The following is a 14,633-nucleotide window of genomic DNA, read 5'->3' on the forward strand; positions in this document are numbered from 1 at the left end:
GTCTTCCTCCTCTCTTCTCGTTTTCTTCTTCTCTTCTTTTCAAAAACTCATCACGAGTCATTTTACGTAAAAATAATCGAATAATGGAAGAGATAGGATAAAAATTGATTTCATGGTGGACAGTAGGATAGAGGAAGGAGATGATCTACCGTTGAATCGTGTAACGTCGAGTCTGCAGGCAGAAGTCGGTACCGGTTGACAGATGAATTGTGCCCCGAGGAACAATGGGACCGACCAAAAATTAACGGCATTGTCTTAACTTTGAATTCGCATGGCGGCTGGTGTTTGCCTCATGCCGTAGTCGATTACCACGAAACAGGGAGGCGCGGCTGGGCGCGAACGCATTCAGAAGAGAGCTTTCCGGGCTTTCGATTACGCGCCCGACGACGGATTGTCCCTGGCGTTACTGCCGCATTTCGAACTTTATGACGTGTAATTTTGGCTTTGACATCTTCGGGAGATATACGAGCGAGAAGGAAGGGGAAGTGTGCGTTTATAGCCATCACCTGTTCTATTGCGTAAAAAATCCGCGGAGTTAGCAAAGTAGATGTAAATATGAAATGTTGATCCATGTTGGATAGGATTTACCGTGATTTCTATTTTGAATCCTTTTGCTTTTTCAGGATGTGAATGCGATTATTGAATGTAGGAAAAAATTCGGTGATTTCATATATATTATGGCGAAAGCGTAGACGTTGATGGATGTATACGATAATGAAGTAAAGAGTTTAGGAAATGTTACCCGTGAAATTGAAATATAAAATTCTCCCCATTTCCATTTCCAACTTGACTTTCTTCGAACATTTAATAATTGGTTAAGACAATCGCGATAAGAAAAAGGAAAAATAGTATATATCAGTTTATATCTTTCCCAAAAGTAAACTAAGGACAGTAGAAACGATACGTAAAATGCAGATTAATATGTTTATATAGAACGTTTTATTACAAATTTCTAAATTTTTATGAGTATGCATAATTTCTTTTTACATTTGGTAATATGTAAATTTTTTGTGAGAATTTATTATTATTCTGTTCATGTATTAAATGCCAAACTGTAATGCGATTTCATTAACTTTACTGCTACTTTACTATTTACGAATTTATTTCGTAATTTTACTAATTAATTTATTATTACTTAACTATCAGAAATCTATAACATAACTCAATTTTATCTAATTTTACCTAATGTTAAAACTGTGCTCAACCCCCGTGGTACTGCAACCAGATACGCGCTACAGTAGTACTCATGGCTTGACGTGCAGGCGAACTATTCTTACCTGAGCCTCGTCCATCGATACCTCTTTCAAACGTGAGATGGCGTACAGCTCATTTCCAACAAGCGTTCTCCCTCGTACTATGAATTTAACGATCGCTCAGAGAAATCGATTAAAAAGAAAAATAAGAAATAATAGCTCGATTATCTGATTCCGGACAGAGCAGAGGCGATGGGTTCACGCGACGCGGCGGTTTCGCACACGCGAGACACGTTGCGAAATGCATTATGCAATAAACGTAATAAGCGTCCAATAGTAATGGCTCGAGAGGAGTTAAACAATTTATGTAACGAGCTTTCTATAGCCAGCGGAGGTGTATCGAAATCTGGCGTGAGATCGATCAATTATTCTCGCATAAATTCGCTCTTGTAATCGAGGAAGACGATCGTTCGTCAAGATCGTATGAATTGAAATTTATCCTCGGCTGATACCTTTGGGTCGTGGATGACCAAAACACTTTGATTTAGATGTAGCGGCACAGGAATCAAAGGACGATGCGAATCGAAAGCGACTCATGTTGTTGTTTTACCTCAGGACATTGACACAGCCTTGACGCATAAAACATAATGATAAATAAACTCCAGGCAAAACAATGTCGCCGCTACATGCAATCGTCGAATAAAGGCAAATTTTAATTCTCCGACTCTCCTCCTACCAGTACAAATAAACGGAAGTGATCGCGAGCGAGCAGTTATTGTTCGAGTTATTGTCCAAGTTATTATCTGAGTTACTTTCCGAGTTATCGTATGAGTTATCATCAAGTATTAACGGAGTTAATCTCAACAGTATTTATACTTATATTTATTTAATTTATTTAAATATATTTGACGGGTTGCAATAGCAATTCCTCGTTATTCTATATTATAATCCTCGACACTATCCACCATATAGATTTAAGATTGATTATTCAATCTTAACTTTTAAGATTTTATTTCTAAATTCTATTTAAAGTTTTTGTCATATAAAATAATGTTAAATAGTTTAATAGGTCATTTAACGATTATAAATTGAGGATCTTCAAAAATATTTCTTGAATTGTATTGATATCGATTTATATGAATTATATTTGTGACTGTATTTTTGAGTTAAAGATTCTACTTAGTTAAAAAAAATTATTTAAATAAATTTTGTACATTGATATATACTTATCTTTCTCCCTTATCCATTTCAATCAAAAATAGGATTAATCTGGTACAATATCTTTTATCTATCGATCACGTGATATAAATTTAATCGTGAAAATAATTTACCTAAAATTATGTAAACATATTAAAAATAACATCTTTTTGGAATTGCTATAAGTCAATTAGTGAGTCAATGCCTTGTACTGTTACTGAAATCTTATTTTTTTCTCAGGAACAATATACTCTTTTTACAAGGAATATTATTATACCTAGCTTCGTTAACAATCATTATTTGAGCGAGTTACTGTCAAAAATCAATCGATAACAATACCAAATAATTATTATTACGCAATATACATTTTAATGCTGAAAGACAAAAATCTAACCCAAACCAATATGTCAGTAATATTATTGAAACAATTGATGAGACGCAACGTATGCGTCAGTAACAGTGGAAGTCTTAGTGAATCTAATTACTTCAAAAACCAATCTGAAAAACATTAATTTATGGAAGAATTAATAGAGATAGTTTTTAATACAAAAACCAGAATGGGAGTATATTAATATAACACGAATTATTTAAAAACAATGTGGTTTATTTGAATCGCACAAGACATACACCGTATCTGCTATGTTTATAATTACGGACCTCCCCGTGGAAAATCTGGTCAAAGGATGTGTTGCGAACTTTGGCCAGTCTTTGCCCGAAGACGCCTTGTTTTCTCGTATTGCCTTAATGTCGATCCTCGGTTTTTTCTGATTTTTCATTTTTCTTTATTTTTGTTTAAAGTGTTCGAAAGTGTTACCAGGTCTTGAAAACCCAGTCGTACCGTGTCTAGAAACCGAGCTTCGGATTATTTTTACCCTGGATCAGAAGATTTCATGCTAAAAATCCAATTTCCCTGCTACCGACTGTTTTTGTTCGCCTCCGTTTCTGCGCATCCTGCCGCGTTCATCTTGCGTGTGGCTCATTTCCCATCCTGTCGCTTACTATATTATAGGAAATACCTCTTCATATTTTTTTTCTTGTTTATTTATTTTATTTAACTGTCTAGATACTTCAATTTGCTATACTTCTGACGTTTTGCTCTTCGCTTTATTTATTTATTTTTTTATTTCGTCTGGGATTATCTTTTACCATTTTACGTGGTTTACCCTGTGTAGAAACGTTAGAAATCGATCGACAGGACACGGCGAGGCGAAATAACACGATTTATTTCATCCACGTGAAAGAAACTTCAGGTTTCGTCGTCTGGAATTCGTTCTGGAAGATTCCACTTTCGCGGCGAATTTACTCATCGTCTCCTGTCGATCGAATCGCCCGCCGCGAGATTTGCGTGTGTGATTGTGTTCTTTTTCTTTTTTTTTTTTTTTTTCCTATGTTCGCTTCGTGAGGCAGGGAACTTGGTCCTATGTGGGATGAATTCGAATAAGAAAGACGAGAGAAACTTTTGGAAACGAAGCGCGCGTTTCGTCGCATCGTCTCACGGATTAAGGTGATTCTGTGAACTTATAATTCTTTTTCTTTCTTTTTACCGTTCCTTTGATTTAATTCTATCTTGCTGTTTTACAGAATTAAATTTTTCGAAAGCACTCAAGAAGGACGAAACATCCATCTTTTAGATAATTGCCCCATTTGTTTCTCTTTTATTATTCGTATTCTTATAATGTTCACGTGCCAATAAAATGGCCAACAAACATCCTCGAAGATAATGATGAACGAAACGACGCGTTCTCGTGTGCACGAAAAAGATTGATACAATTAATATTATGATGATTTTTATTTATTTCTCACGTTTGAACGCCGACGATCATGTTCGTCTGCCTTATTCTCCGCCCGGTTCTCCACCTCCCTGTATTCGTTTCCCATTTTTGCTACGGGCAGTGCCATATATTTACAATATATCGTATAAACGGAGCCTGGCATGTACGTATTTCAGAATCAATCTAACAAACGCTTTTTTTTCTTTAACTAGATAACGAGATTTTCATTTTTTTATCATTTTGCCTTTTACCTAGGGCCGTACACGTCTAACACCGAGACAACTATCGTGATATGAGTTTTTTTCTCCTTTTATCCTTTTATTACTCACTCGTTATTGACATTCATACAATACACAACTCACGGAAAAATTGAAGAAACTAACGTTCGATCCTTTTTCCTTTAACGCGCAGACGCACAGTTTCAACGAACTCATACATACACAAAAATCGAGAAACGCACACACATACTATACTCCAGTTACTCTTTATCTTATTGCCTAGATCATCTTTTTTTTTATTTAGGAACAGTCCCCTTCGAAAACGTTTACAACGAGGCGTTTTTCGGGAAAACGAAATGAACGAAGGAAAAATAACGAAAGGGGAAGAAACAGAACTATACAGTACGCAGTATAATGGAACGTAAGAGAAAAGGAAAGATAATTGAACGCTGGATGCATCGATCGTGCGAATACAATATGTAAGTACCTCAGTCTTCGGTTTCTTCCAACGAAAAAAACGGAGAAAGTAAAAAGATAATCAGTTAACCAACCGTCGCATCGTTTGGACGCGCCACTTGGTGGACACGACGATTTTCGCAGGATCAACGATCCGCGGTCTCGATCCTGCGAAAGCCGCGCGATATCCGATCAGCCGCGACGGTAATAAATATAACCAACGAACAAACGCGCTATAATAATAGCGCCAGCGTGTTTTGCGACCGCAAAATGACCGTCGAAGATTTCTCGAACGCCCTTCACACGAGCCAACCACAAAACTGTCTTTTCAACGTCTATAGATCATACTTTTTCCAAATCATCGCCATTATTTTTCCCGAATTTAGTTTTATCACCTTTTTGTTATTTTTATTTTCTTCGTTATAATTCTTCTATTATCTGCATTAATTTCTTTTCATTTTTATTCGATTTTTTTCTGTGAACGTGAATAGACAAATTTTTATGACTAGCTATCGAACGTTAATTAGACGCGTTTTTTTAAAAAATCCGTTTAACATAGCGCCATCGCGAAAACAACAAAGAGAAGTTTCGATAGAGAGCCTTCGACGAACATCTTCGGCCGACGATCATCGCGCCGATAAACCTAAACAACTTTGGCATCTTCTTAACCATGTAAAACATCATCTTCGATAATAATTTAATAATAGCGGAGATAAAATAATGAAGACAGCGCTTACAGTCGCTTGTAACCGCGTTAATAATGGTGGCAATGAATAATAATAATAATAATAATAATAATAATAATAATAATAATAATAATAATCAGTATGACAATAATAATAATATAATAGTAATAATAATAAAGTCAATAATTAATGTTAATAATGACAATAATAATATTAATAATAAGCAATAATAGAAACATATATAATAATATTAGATAATATTAATAGACAATAAAAGTACTATGATATATTTTACATAGGATCGGGGGTGGAGCTTAAAATCTAGAAAAAACGCAGCGCACACTTCCGGTTCACGCTGTATACGATTAATCGTACATCAAATACTCTCTGTATTCCTAATCATCGATAGCTAAACGCTGTTGAATTATTATTTAAGGGTGGATTTGAGGTTTTTCGAATATCGATGTTTCGCGCTTATATACATACACAAAGGATAATTTCGAAATCGCTCACGTGATTATTCTTCTTCCCGATGGAGAAGAATAATCTGCCACTTTTATTTTCTGGCTTTTTTCGCGTTTTCTTTTTTTTTTTTCTTCTTCTTAGAAAACAAAGAGAGACGCTCGATGTACCGGAGCGACGTCGTCGATGCAATGTACAAAAGGATTATTTTTCCCCACCTAACCCTCTAAATCACTTCTCTCTCGCCCCCTCTTCACGATCTTTCACCCTAAACGCTATACGCACGAACTGGTTGCAGGTTTTTTCATATTATATAACGTAATGTACATACATATACACGCGAACACGTTTCTCCATTACACATATATACATATATTACGTTATACAGTATTAGTATGCGATAATATTCTCTATCATTATTAAATAAATAATCTTCAAATGCAATAATAAAGTTACTATGTTCATTATCCTATGTATAATATTTATATTTTGTATAATTCATCCTCTCGCGATTTTATATTTATGTATATATTTATACATTTATATATTTTTTTTATACTCTTTATGTATATAATATGTATATTTATATATATTCATATTTATAGTTTCTTTATTTATAATTATTTACTCTTTTAAATAGTTCTGCTGAGACTCGCAAACTGGTAACCATTCGTTCGTTTCTCTAGTTCAATGTTTAAAATCGTCTTCATTCATCGAACCAGTTTGAATTTTTCTTTATATTCGGTTTCCTCCAATTCGGAAACCTTTCTTTGTCATCTTGAAGTCCTCAAACGTGGCTTTTTCACTTTTGAGGCTGACATTTGTCGTTGTTCTTCGTTTATACAATGATATACATTCCTTGTGTTGCCGGGACCGTTTCCAGGTCATATCGATCGGCTGTTTCCTCGTTCACCGACCTACCGCCTCCCCCAACACTGAGAGGCGATCCTGGACATTTGACCAGAGAAGATTATTCGGAGTACACTGCAACCGTGTCTTCGTCTGAACATTTTAAGGTTCCTGGTCTTCGTCCAGGATTCGCCATTTTGCCCTCTGTTTCACTTCCAAGGAAGAAGATCCCCTCTTCAGTACACCGGGTATGGTGGTCTGTGTGGCCACAGTGGCGGGATCGGCGGTAGGCTTCCGTTCCAAGATCAAGTGTCCTTGGTACTCAACGAGGAGTCCTCGTCTTGGCTACCAGGATATGGCATGCCTAGTTTTGGACCTTGTTGCACCACAACCACGCACTTTCTCATGTGCTTCTCCAACGTGCTTGGCACCGAGAATGGCATCTCGCAGAAGCGACATTTGTACGTGTCTTTCCCGTGTCTACCGTGTGTCTTCATGTGCCTGGTCAGTTTCGAGCTCTGTGCACACGCGTACGAGCACAACTCGCACTTGTAAGGTTTTTCTCCCGTGTGAGATCGCCTGTGTACCGTTAGATTCGAGCAATTCTTAAATACTTTGCCGCAATACTCGCACGTGTCGTTCCTGCCACTTCGTTCCTTTTTCAATAAGGGACTTGGTAAACCTTGAAGGGCTAAACTGGACGTGGTAGCCTTCGTTGCTTTTCGGAATTCATTGTTTTCTAGGTAATGAGGACTCGGTAGCCAGAGGCCACCGAAGTCCGGCCCCGAAGATCTGGGAAAACCCTGACCAGAGAATATATTAGGTGTGGTTGAGGAATTGAAGTTCGTGGGCGATAACGCGCTGTCTTTCTCCTTGTTGTTGTTCAGAGAGTTGGTCATGTTAGACGGCGATTCTGTTTTAATGAAACCGCCCCGGTGGTTCTCCTGCAGAGCCTGTCTATAAGCCTCCGAGTACTGTGCGATGTTACTCAATCCGAACTTTTCCATCAAATCACCGACTAAACTGGCTGGTTTCTGCTCTATTCTACCACTGCTTTCTTCTCCGCTTTGACCTTGAGTAGTACTCAAATCCTCTGGTGTATTCTCTTCGGTATCTTCCCTTTCTCCTTTCTGTTCGTTCTCGTCCGCTTCATCGAGATCCATATTCTCATCGCAACTGGAACCATCGTCCGGAACAGTTTCGACGCTCCCTTGAGGACTAGCCGCGTTCAGATTCTCCTGGTGTTCTTTTCTCATATGTTTCCTCAACTCGGCAAAGCTTGGAATCTCCATTTCGCAAACTTCACACCTCGTCGGCGTCGTTTGTCCATCCTGCGTTCCATCCTGTCCATACTGTCTCTCCTTGTCCCTGTGACTTCTTCGATGCACGATGAGATTCGACTGGAAACGGAACTTCTTGTCACAGACCTCGCACGAGTAAATCGTTTCTGATACGGAGTCTGCGATGATGGGCGTCGAGGCGACAGGTGGACTGGTCTTTTCGCTATCGGTTGAATTATTATTGTTATGATGACCAACCGGGCTCTGACTGTAGCAGGGCGGCGAATTCTCCTTTTGGTGATTGTTATGTGTCAGTATTGTAGCGTTGTTCGACGCTGGACTGGGAGGTTCGACAGGTTGACTGTGATTTTGTGCTGCTGGCGGCTGCTGTTGTTGCTGCTGGACGGTGCTCGGTACAGGTACAGGCGGTACCGGGGCAGGTGGGTTCGAATTCGTCGTCGAATTACCGCTACTAGGTGGAGCCGCGCCTAAGGACGGATTAGCGAGGCTCCTTAGGCGCGCCGAGTAAAAATCCAGATTGGCCTCGAGTGGAGGAGGATGCGCTTGTCCGGCGAGGCCACGGCCGTGCGACAGTTCGGCCAGGTTCGCCAGATTCCGGGCATTGTTCAAGGAGTCCAATGAACTACGGACCAAGGGATCTCCCAAATTTAAACCATCCATACCTCGAAGCGGATCGCCAAGATTTTGGAGATTTCTCGTGGCAGTCTGTAGCTCCTGAAGGCCTCTATACCCGGCCAAAGGATTCAAGGCCAAAAAGTCTGGCCTAAACATGGGTGGGAAGCTTCGTTCGAGGTGCTGAGGTAACCTTAGAAAACTGTGAAGCGGATCGCCAACAAGGGACGCTGAGGATTGAAGTTGTTGTCGTCCACTGCTACTACCGCTGGAACTGGTGCCGCCGGATGAGTTTCCCGTGGATGAGCTTCCGGTGGATTTACTGCTTAGGTTCAGGTGGTTGGGTGGGCTGAGGTGATGCGTGTGAGTGGGTGTGGGCGTTGGTGGACTTGGCGCGGGTGTGTTCGACGAGGAGTTCGTCGATGACGTCGGGGAAGTGTAAAGACGGGCGCCGTGGACGCTTTGTACATGCTGGAGCAGCTCCCACGCTGAGGATAGTCTTCTGGAACATTGCGAGCACTGCAGCCATCGTGGTTCTGAAACAAGATAATGTAGATAGTCTCGGTTAAATACTTGAAAGTATAGATTTTTGGAAAAGAACTCATTGAAGGAAGATATATCGTTACTTTATAGTAAATTGACAAATCGAGTATTTTAGGAATATATGGGACTATGTTGATACGAACAGCTACAAGGTACAAAGGTTTTTTAATTTTAAGGAATTAATTTTCTCGTCAGAAACAGTGCAAGGGTACACGAATCTCCGAAAATTTCTACATTTCGAAGCTTGTGGATTGCTTTTATTTTATAAAACGAGAATATTTAATACTAAATGCGGAGGGGAACGACTTCGGTAAATTTTAGATTAAATTAAAATATAACATGTTCAGAGGGTCGTTGATGATTCTCCGGCAGTAATACGAAATGGGTCTCGGGCATTCCAGCTGAGCGTCGGGCGGTCCACCGTGGGGTTTTAGTCGGTATAGTCCGACACTACCCCGACGTTTTCAAGGGGAGAGGGGTGTCCATGAGGATTTCCCCACGTATAAAAAAAGAAAAAAGAACAGAGGTCGTTGATGATTAGTCTGTATGAATTCACTTGCACATATAAAGATACAGAAATGCATCAGCGATCGTCTATGTACAAGAAAACTGATTATTACCGTGACGTAAAAGATATGGTATTTACATTTCGAATAACGAAAAATGGTATAAAATCGAGAACTGTTCAAAAAGCCTTGATCACGCCTAAGATAAGAAAGGATCGAAAATCGCATAAAATATTTCACCCCCGAAGCAACACTCCTGCGAGCGATCACGCATGCGATAAGTTGCAACCGCATCAAACCAGTCCAGAAGATTACCGTGAACCACGATGATATATGGAAACACGGGGAAAAAATCTCTCGTCAAAATTGTAGAGGGGCAAGGCGACACTACCGCGAGAACATGTGTGTCTAACGTGTGTCCGACCCACGTATATAGCAAGTTCAACTGGCTATCAATTTTCGAGGCACCCTTAATTTCGCGGAATCGGGATAGAAATCGGGTCCGCCGATTGAATTCGGAATTCAAACGGCGCGGCTGTGTCAAATTGCGGCCACGCGGGGGCTTAAAAATAATATCCCCGACAACGATGCTCCATAGTCAGGGGGGTTGAAAAGGCTGGCTCGAGGCGAATAGGGATCGGTTCAGACTGAAACTGACCCTTAACGACTTCTCGACCCTGCCTCTCGCTCCGTCGACGACCACGGGAGGAACTGGTTTTGAATTTCAATGTTTTTAATCCGGAATATCAGATTTTCGGCCATTTTTCACGCTCCGGAGACGACGCTCTACGCGGTGCTAGGGTGTCCGTAAGATTTTATTAATTCGTGGCCACCCTCTCGTAAAAGAGGATGAAAGAATACGAGGAAAAAATGGAAGGAAAGCGGAACAGACGTTGTGATGGTCCCTTGTTTCGTACCGCGGAAATGCCATTGAACGGAGGATCAGGGACATATTCGGAGAACTCGTGATCCCGGACGTTAGGGTGACCGTGAATTAAATTTGTTTGGAAGAAACGTGGAGAGGCGATGTGGAGTTTGTAAGCAGAGGGATTTTTCGTTTGAGGTGTAACGATAGTTGAGATTACGAACGAGGAAAAATGCAATTTAAGTTATATGATCGAAGATTGTAAATAATTCATAATGTGTCTCAAGATACATGAAATTCAAGTTTAGATTTGTGTTCCGTGACTTTGAATATTTGACGATTCTTTTAAATAATGACACGTGTTTTTAGCAAATTGTACTCCTTTCAAAGTATATTTTATGTCTTCAATATGCCATTTGCTTTCGTCTCATATGTTATAGAATCGTGAACTCATGCTTATCAGGAGTTAATATATTTATGAATTTCAATAAAATAGTGGGGGAAAAGTTCTGTGATTAGTATAAACGAGTTAGTGTTAGAATACAATATAAGCAAAAAATTACACAGTTAGATCGAACGTGGAAGAGAAGCGTGTTAGAAAATTAAAAAGTTGAGGATCGGTTCACCTATTATACCGTTTCAGACTGATTTAACATCGGGAAGAAAAGTCAACCGGGGAGACAAAAGATCTGGGAAAAATAAAAGCGGTCCTAATTAAATGGCTGTTCGAGATAGGGGAAGATCTTTGTCGTCGAAGGAAGTCTGGAAGCGAGAGTCTTAAAGCCGAACCTCCTCTAAATAAGACCTTACATTTTACTTAAGTTTCTTATTCCATTCGAATTGAGTCGTTTGTTACACCAAACGGAACGTTCTCGTCGATCGTTTACTCTTCTGAATTCTCTTTAAATCGTATAAAAACAGTACGACTTGCAACTAAAATGATCAGGTTCTATAGTTCCTGTACATTCTTCTATTTTCAGTGTTAGTTATACCTTGCGATGTTTCATATTGCTCTATCGTAAATATCTTTTAAATTAACTGTGAATTAATGGAAAAGAAAATCATGGATTATTTATAAAAAGAACAATAAAGAAACTAACTACTAGCAAGCATTTAGTGCCAAATACATATGAGCTTTTTCGAACTTAAATTGATCAATTCCGCTTTTTATAAAGTTATGAATGTCGCATTATCCAGATACGTAATTAGTACTCGACATCTCAACAAAGAAACCATATTTTCATAAATTTATTGATCACAGGAGAATGGCGCAAATAACTGTAAATTTCAAAAAAAGTTCTCACAAAGTAATGTTTGTTTAATTTATAAAGTCGATCCGCATAACTTCTGAACGATTCACATAGCCCGTCCAATCCATCAAAAAGTGTTGAAACCACGACGAATGCGTAGAATATTAAAAAAAAAGAAGAGATAAAAATTCCGAATACCAATGGAACAGGAAAACAACGAATTATACGATTTTTGGTCACACCTCGGTCTCGTTACTGAAATTATTCAAGAGAAACTGCTTGAGAGCCGCGTGGAACTCACAGAAGCGTGTATCAACGATGTCCAATAAATGAATCACGCTGGCGCGGATCCCGGCGACAATGGGACACGTAAACAATGAATCCTAAATTAAATTAGAAACAACTCGAGGGACGTCAGCTTCATAAGCGATAGGATATACCCCGCGACAATACACAATAGAACACATATCGCCGCGTGTAACAAGGTGCTAAGTAGAATAACGAGGCTGCCGGGTGGGCGACAGATTTTTCTTCCCCGCCTCGCTGACCTTTCACCACGATTACGTTTGCGTTTACGCGTCGTGGTAAGAAACGCTCGCGGAATGGAAGAGGGAAAATACCGTGATTCCTCGCAGATAACCTCGTTCCAACGTCTACCAACGTTGCGTCGGCTTCGAGGCTGAAGTCTGAAGTTCAAACGTGATCGTATATGCAGTCTACAGGGGAAAATGACGATAGATAGATTGGGAATTTTTATACAAATTTGTATTGTATTTTTATGGACACAACTAAAGAAATAATAATTAAATAGAGATTCGTTCTATCTATTACAAATTATTATAGTTACCTGTTATACATTTTTACCTGCAATATATTTAGAAACGCTTAAAAATGCACCTGTTAATAATTACAAGTTCGTTACCTTGGACAATTTAAATATTCTGTTAAGTACATAAACATTCACGTTCCATTTATCGCAGAACATATAATATTTAATATACTAATATCTCACACAGCTTACTACAAGATGTAGCTTATTTCATGATGCAATTTATATCTTCGATTTGTAGAAATCATTAAACGAACTCGTAATATACGATCCTGACAAATAGAACATCTCGACGAACATAGTAAAACTTTTCGAATTTGACCGCTTCGACTGCTCAACAGAATTTCCAAACAAAACTGAAACGGCTACACGGTTATCTCGACAAGCGGTAAAACAAAGGAACGCGATACCGCAGAAACAGGAAGAAAAACCACTTAATTTTCACCGCGTCATCGATTCGACGAACCTTTTCGAGTGCGAACTTGGCTGACCCCGGCGAGGAGAAAATTAGAAAGCGAAGAAAGGGACGAGTCACGTCACAAATGAGGGGTCATCGAGTGGCAAACCGTGAAAATTTGGCATATTGTTTCACGCGTCTGGCCCTCGGGCGACCTTTCGTCGACCGGAAGTCGAAGATATTACCGAGTTCCCTCGAACTCGTTGAAGAGGGGACCCGACACCGAGGAAGATAAGCAAGTGCTCGAGCATAATAAAGGTGTATCGATTCACAGGCGGACGCTTTTCATATGCAAACGTCGCGGCCGGCCATCCGTTAGGATTATTTCTTTAGATTTTCCACCATCTTCTCTCTCCATGGATGCTTCTGCCCTTACTGAAGATGCGGCCGATAGAGAAGCGCATCGATCACGATTTATAGAGTTCCACTTTACAACGTGAATGGTGTTGCGAAAAAAGTACTGCGGCAATGGAAATCATTGGAAATTTGAAAGTTCTGTATGAAGCTGGCGTATAAAAATTATTAACAAAAAGAAAATGAGAATATTATCTATATATTAAAATTATAGTTAGCCCATTTTGGGTATTATTAAGTTCGCCAGAATTACATTTTCGCATTATTACATAGAATGGATGATATATAACATACTAGAAAATGTTAAATATTTCTGCGATCACCTATGAGTCGATAACCTCAATTGAAAGTTAATTTTAAGAAGAATTTAATACAATTTAATTATTCAATTTACATATCGTATTGTGAGAACGTAAATGACCGAATCATCTAGTTCTAGACTAATTCTCTCTTTCTATTGTTAGTGTGTATGCCCTCGTGCGTGTATGCCGAGCCAATACACGTGACTTTGTCGAGCCGCCGAGCCGCCGCGGCTTTTCCGAAAAGGCCGGGCTTTTTCTTTTGTCTTTCAACCGTCGATGTCGATCACCGAGGCCGATCAAAGTGTGACGAACAGTTTATAACGAGCCGGTCGCCGGTGAAGATCTAATAACGAGCTTCTACATTCTATTGAGAAACAATTCTCCGTAACTTCAAAATTACAATGAATTAATATAAAAATTTAGTACAATATGTACATTTTAAGCTTTTTATTAAATTTTCTACATGAATAAGTATAAAGAACCGTTTTACAAAAAAACAGATAAACTGATTTATTATTATATTTGTTTGTCTATCATACAATAATCGTATCTTCGAACGAGTACTTGATCAAGCAATATGCAACTAAATTTCTACTAAAGAATTTTGTTAATATATTAAATACTAAATATATGTGACATACGACTTGATGGCAAAAGCTAAATTCGTCAGGGGTATCGTAGGATCAAATAACGAACAATGTGGTCGCATACTAATACATGGTCTTCCGGTACTCGCGATAGTGACCGAACGATTTTCCTCAGAAATTGCCCGACAAATTGG

At 39.1% G+C, this 14,633-nt stretch overlaps 1 protein-coding gene across 1 annotated transcript in view; it reads right to left on the bottom strand.

Annotated features, from left to right (window-relative positions):
* Positions 1–2,973: 2,973 nt before the first annotated feature.
* Positions 2,974–14,633, bottom strand: part of LOC100645414 (B-cell lymphoma/leukemia 11A) — a 48,874-nt gene continuing 37,214 nt past the window's right edge. The window contains exon 3 of the mRNA XM_012312643.3: positions 2,974–9,282. Within this exon, the coding sequence (XP_012168033.1) occupies positions 7,139–9,282 (2,144 nt within the window). The 3' untranslated portion in view covers positions 2,974–7,138. The remainder of the gene's footprint in view (positions 9,283–14,633) is intronic.

This window comes from Bombus terrestris, chromosome 10, assembly GCF_910591885.1.
Source record: "Bombus terrestris chromosome 10, iyBomTerr1.2, whole genome shotgun sequence".
Lineage (NCBI taxonomy): Eukaryota > Metazoa > Arthropoda > Insecta > Hymenoptera > Apidae > Bombus > Bombus terrestris.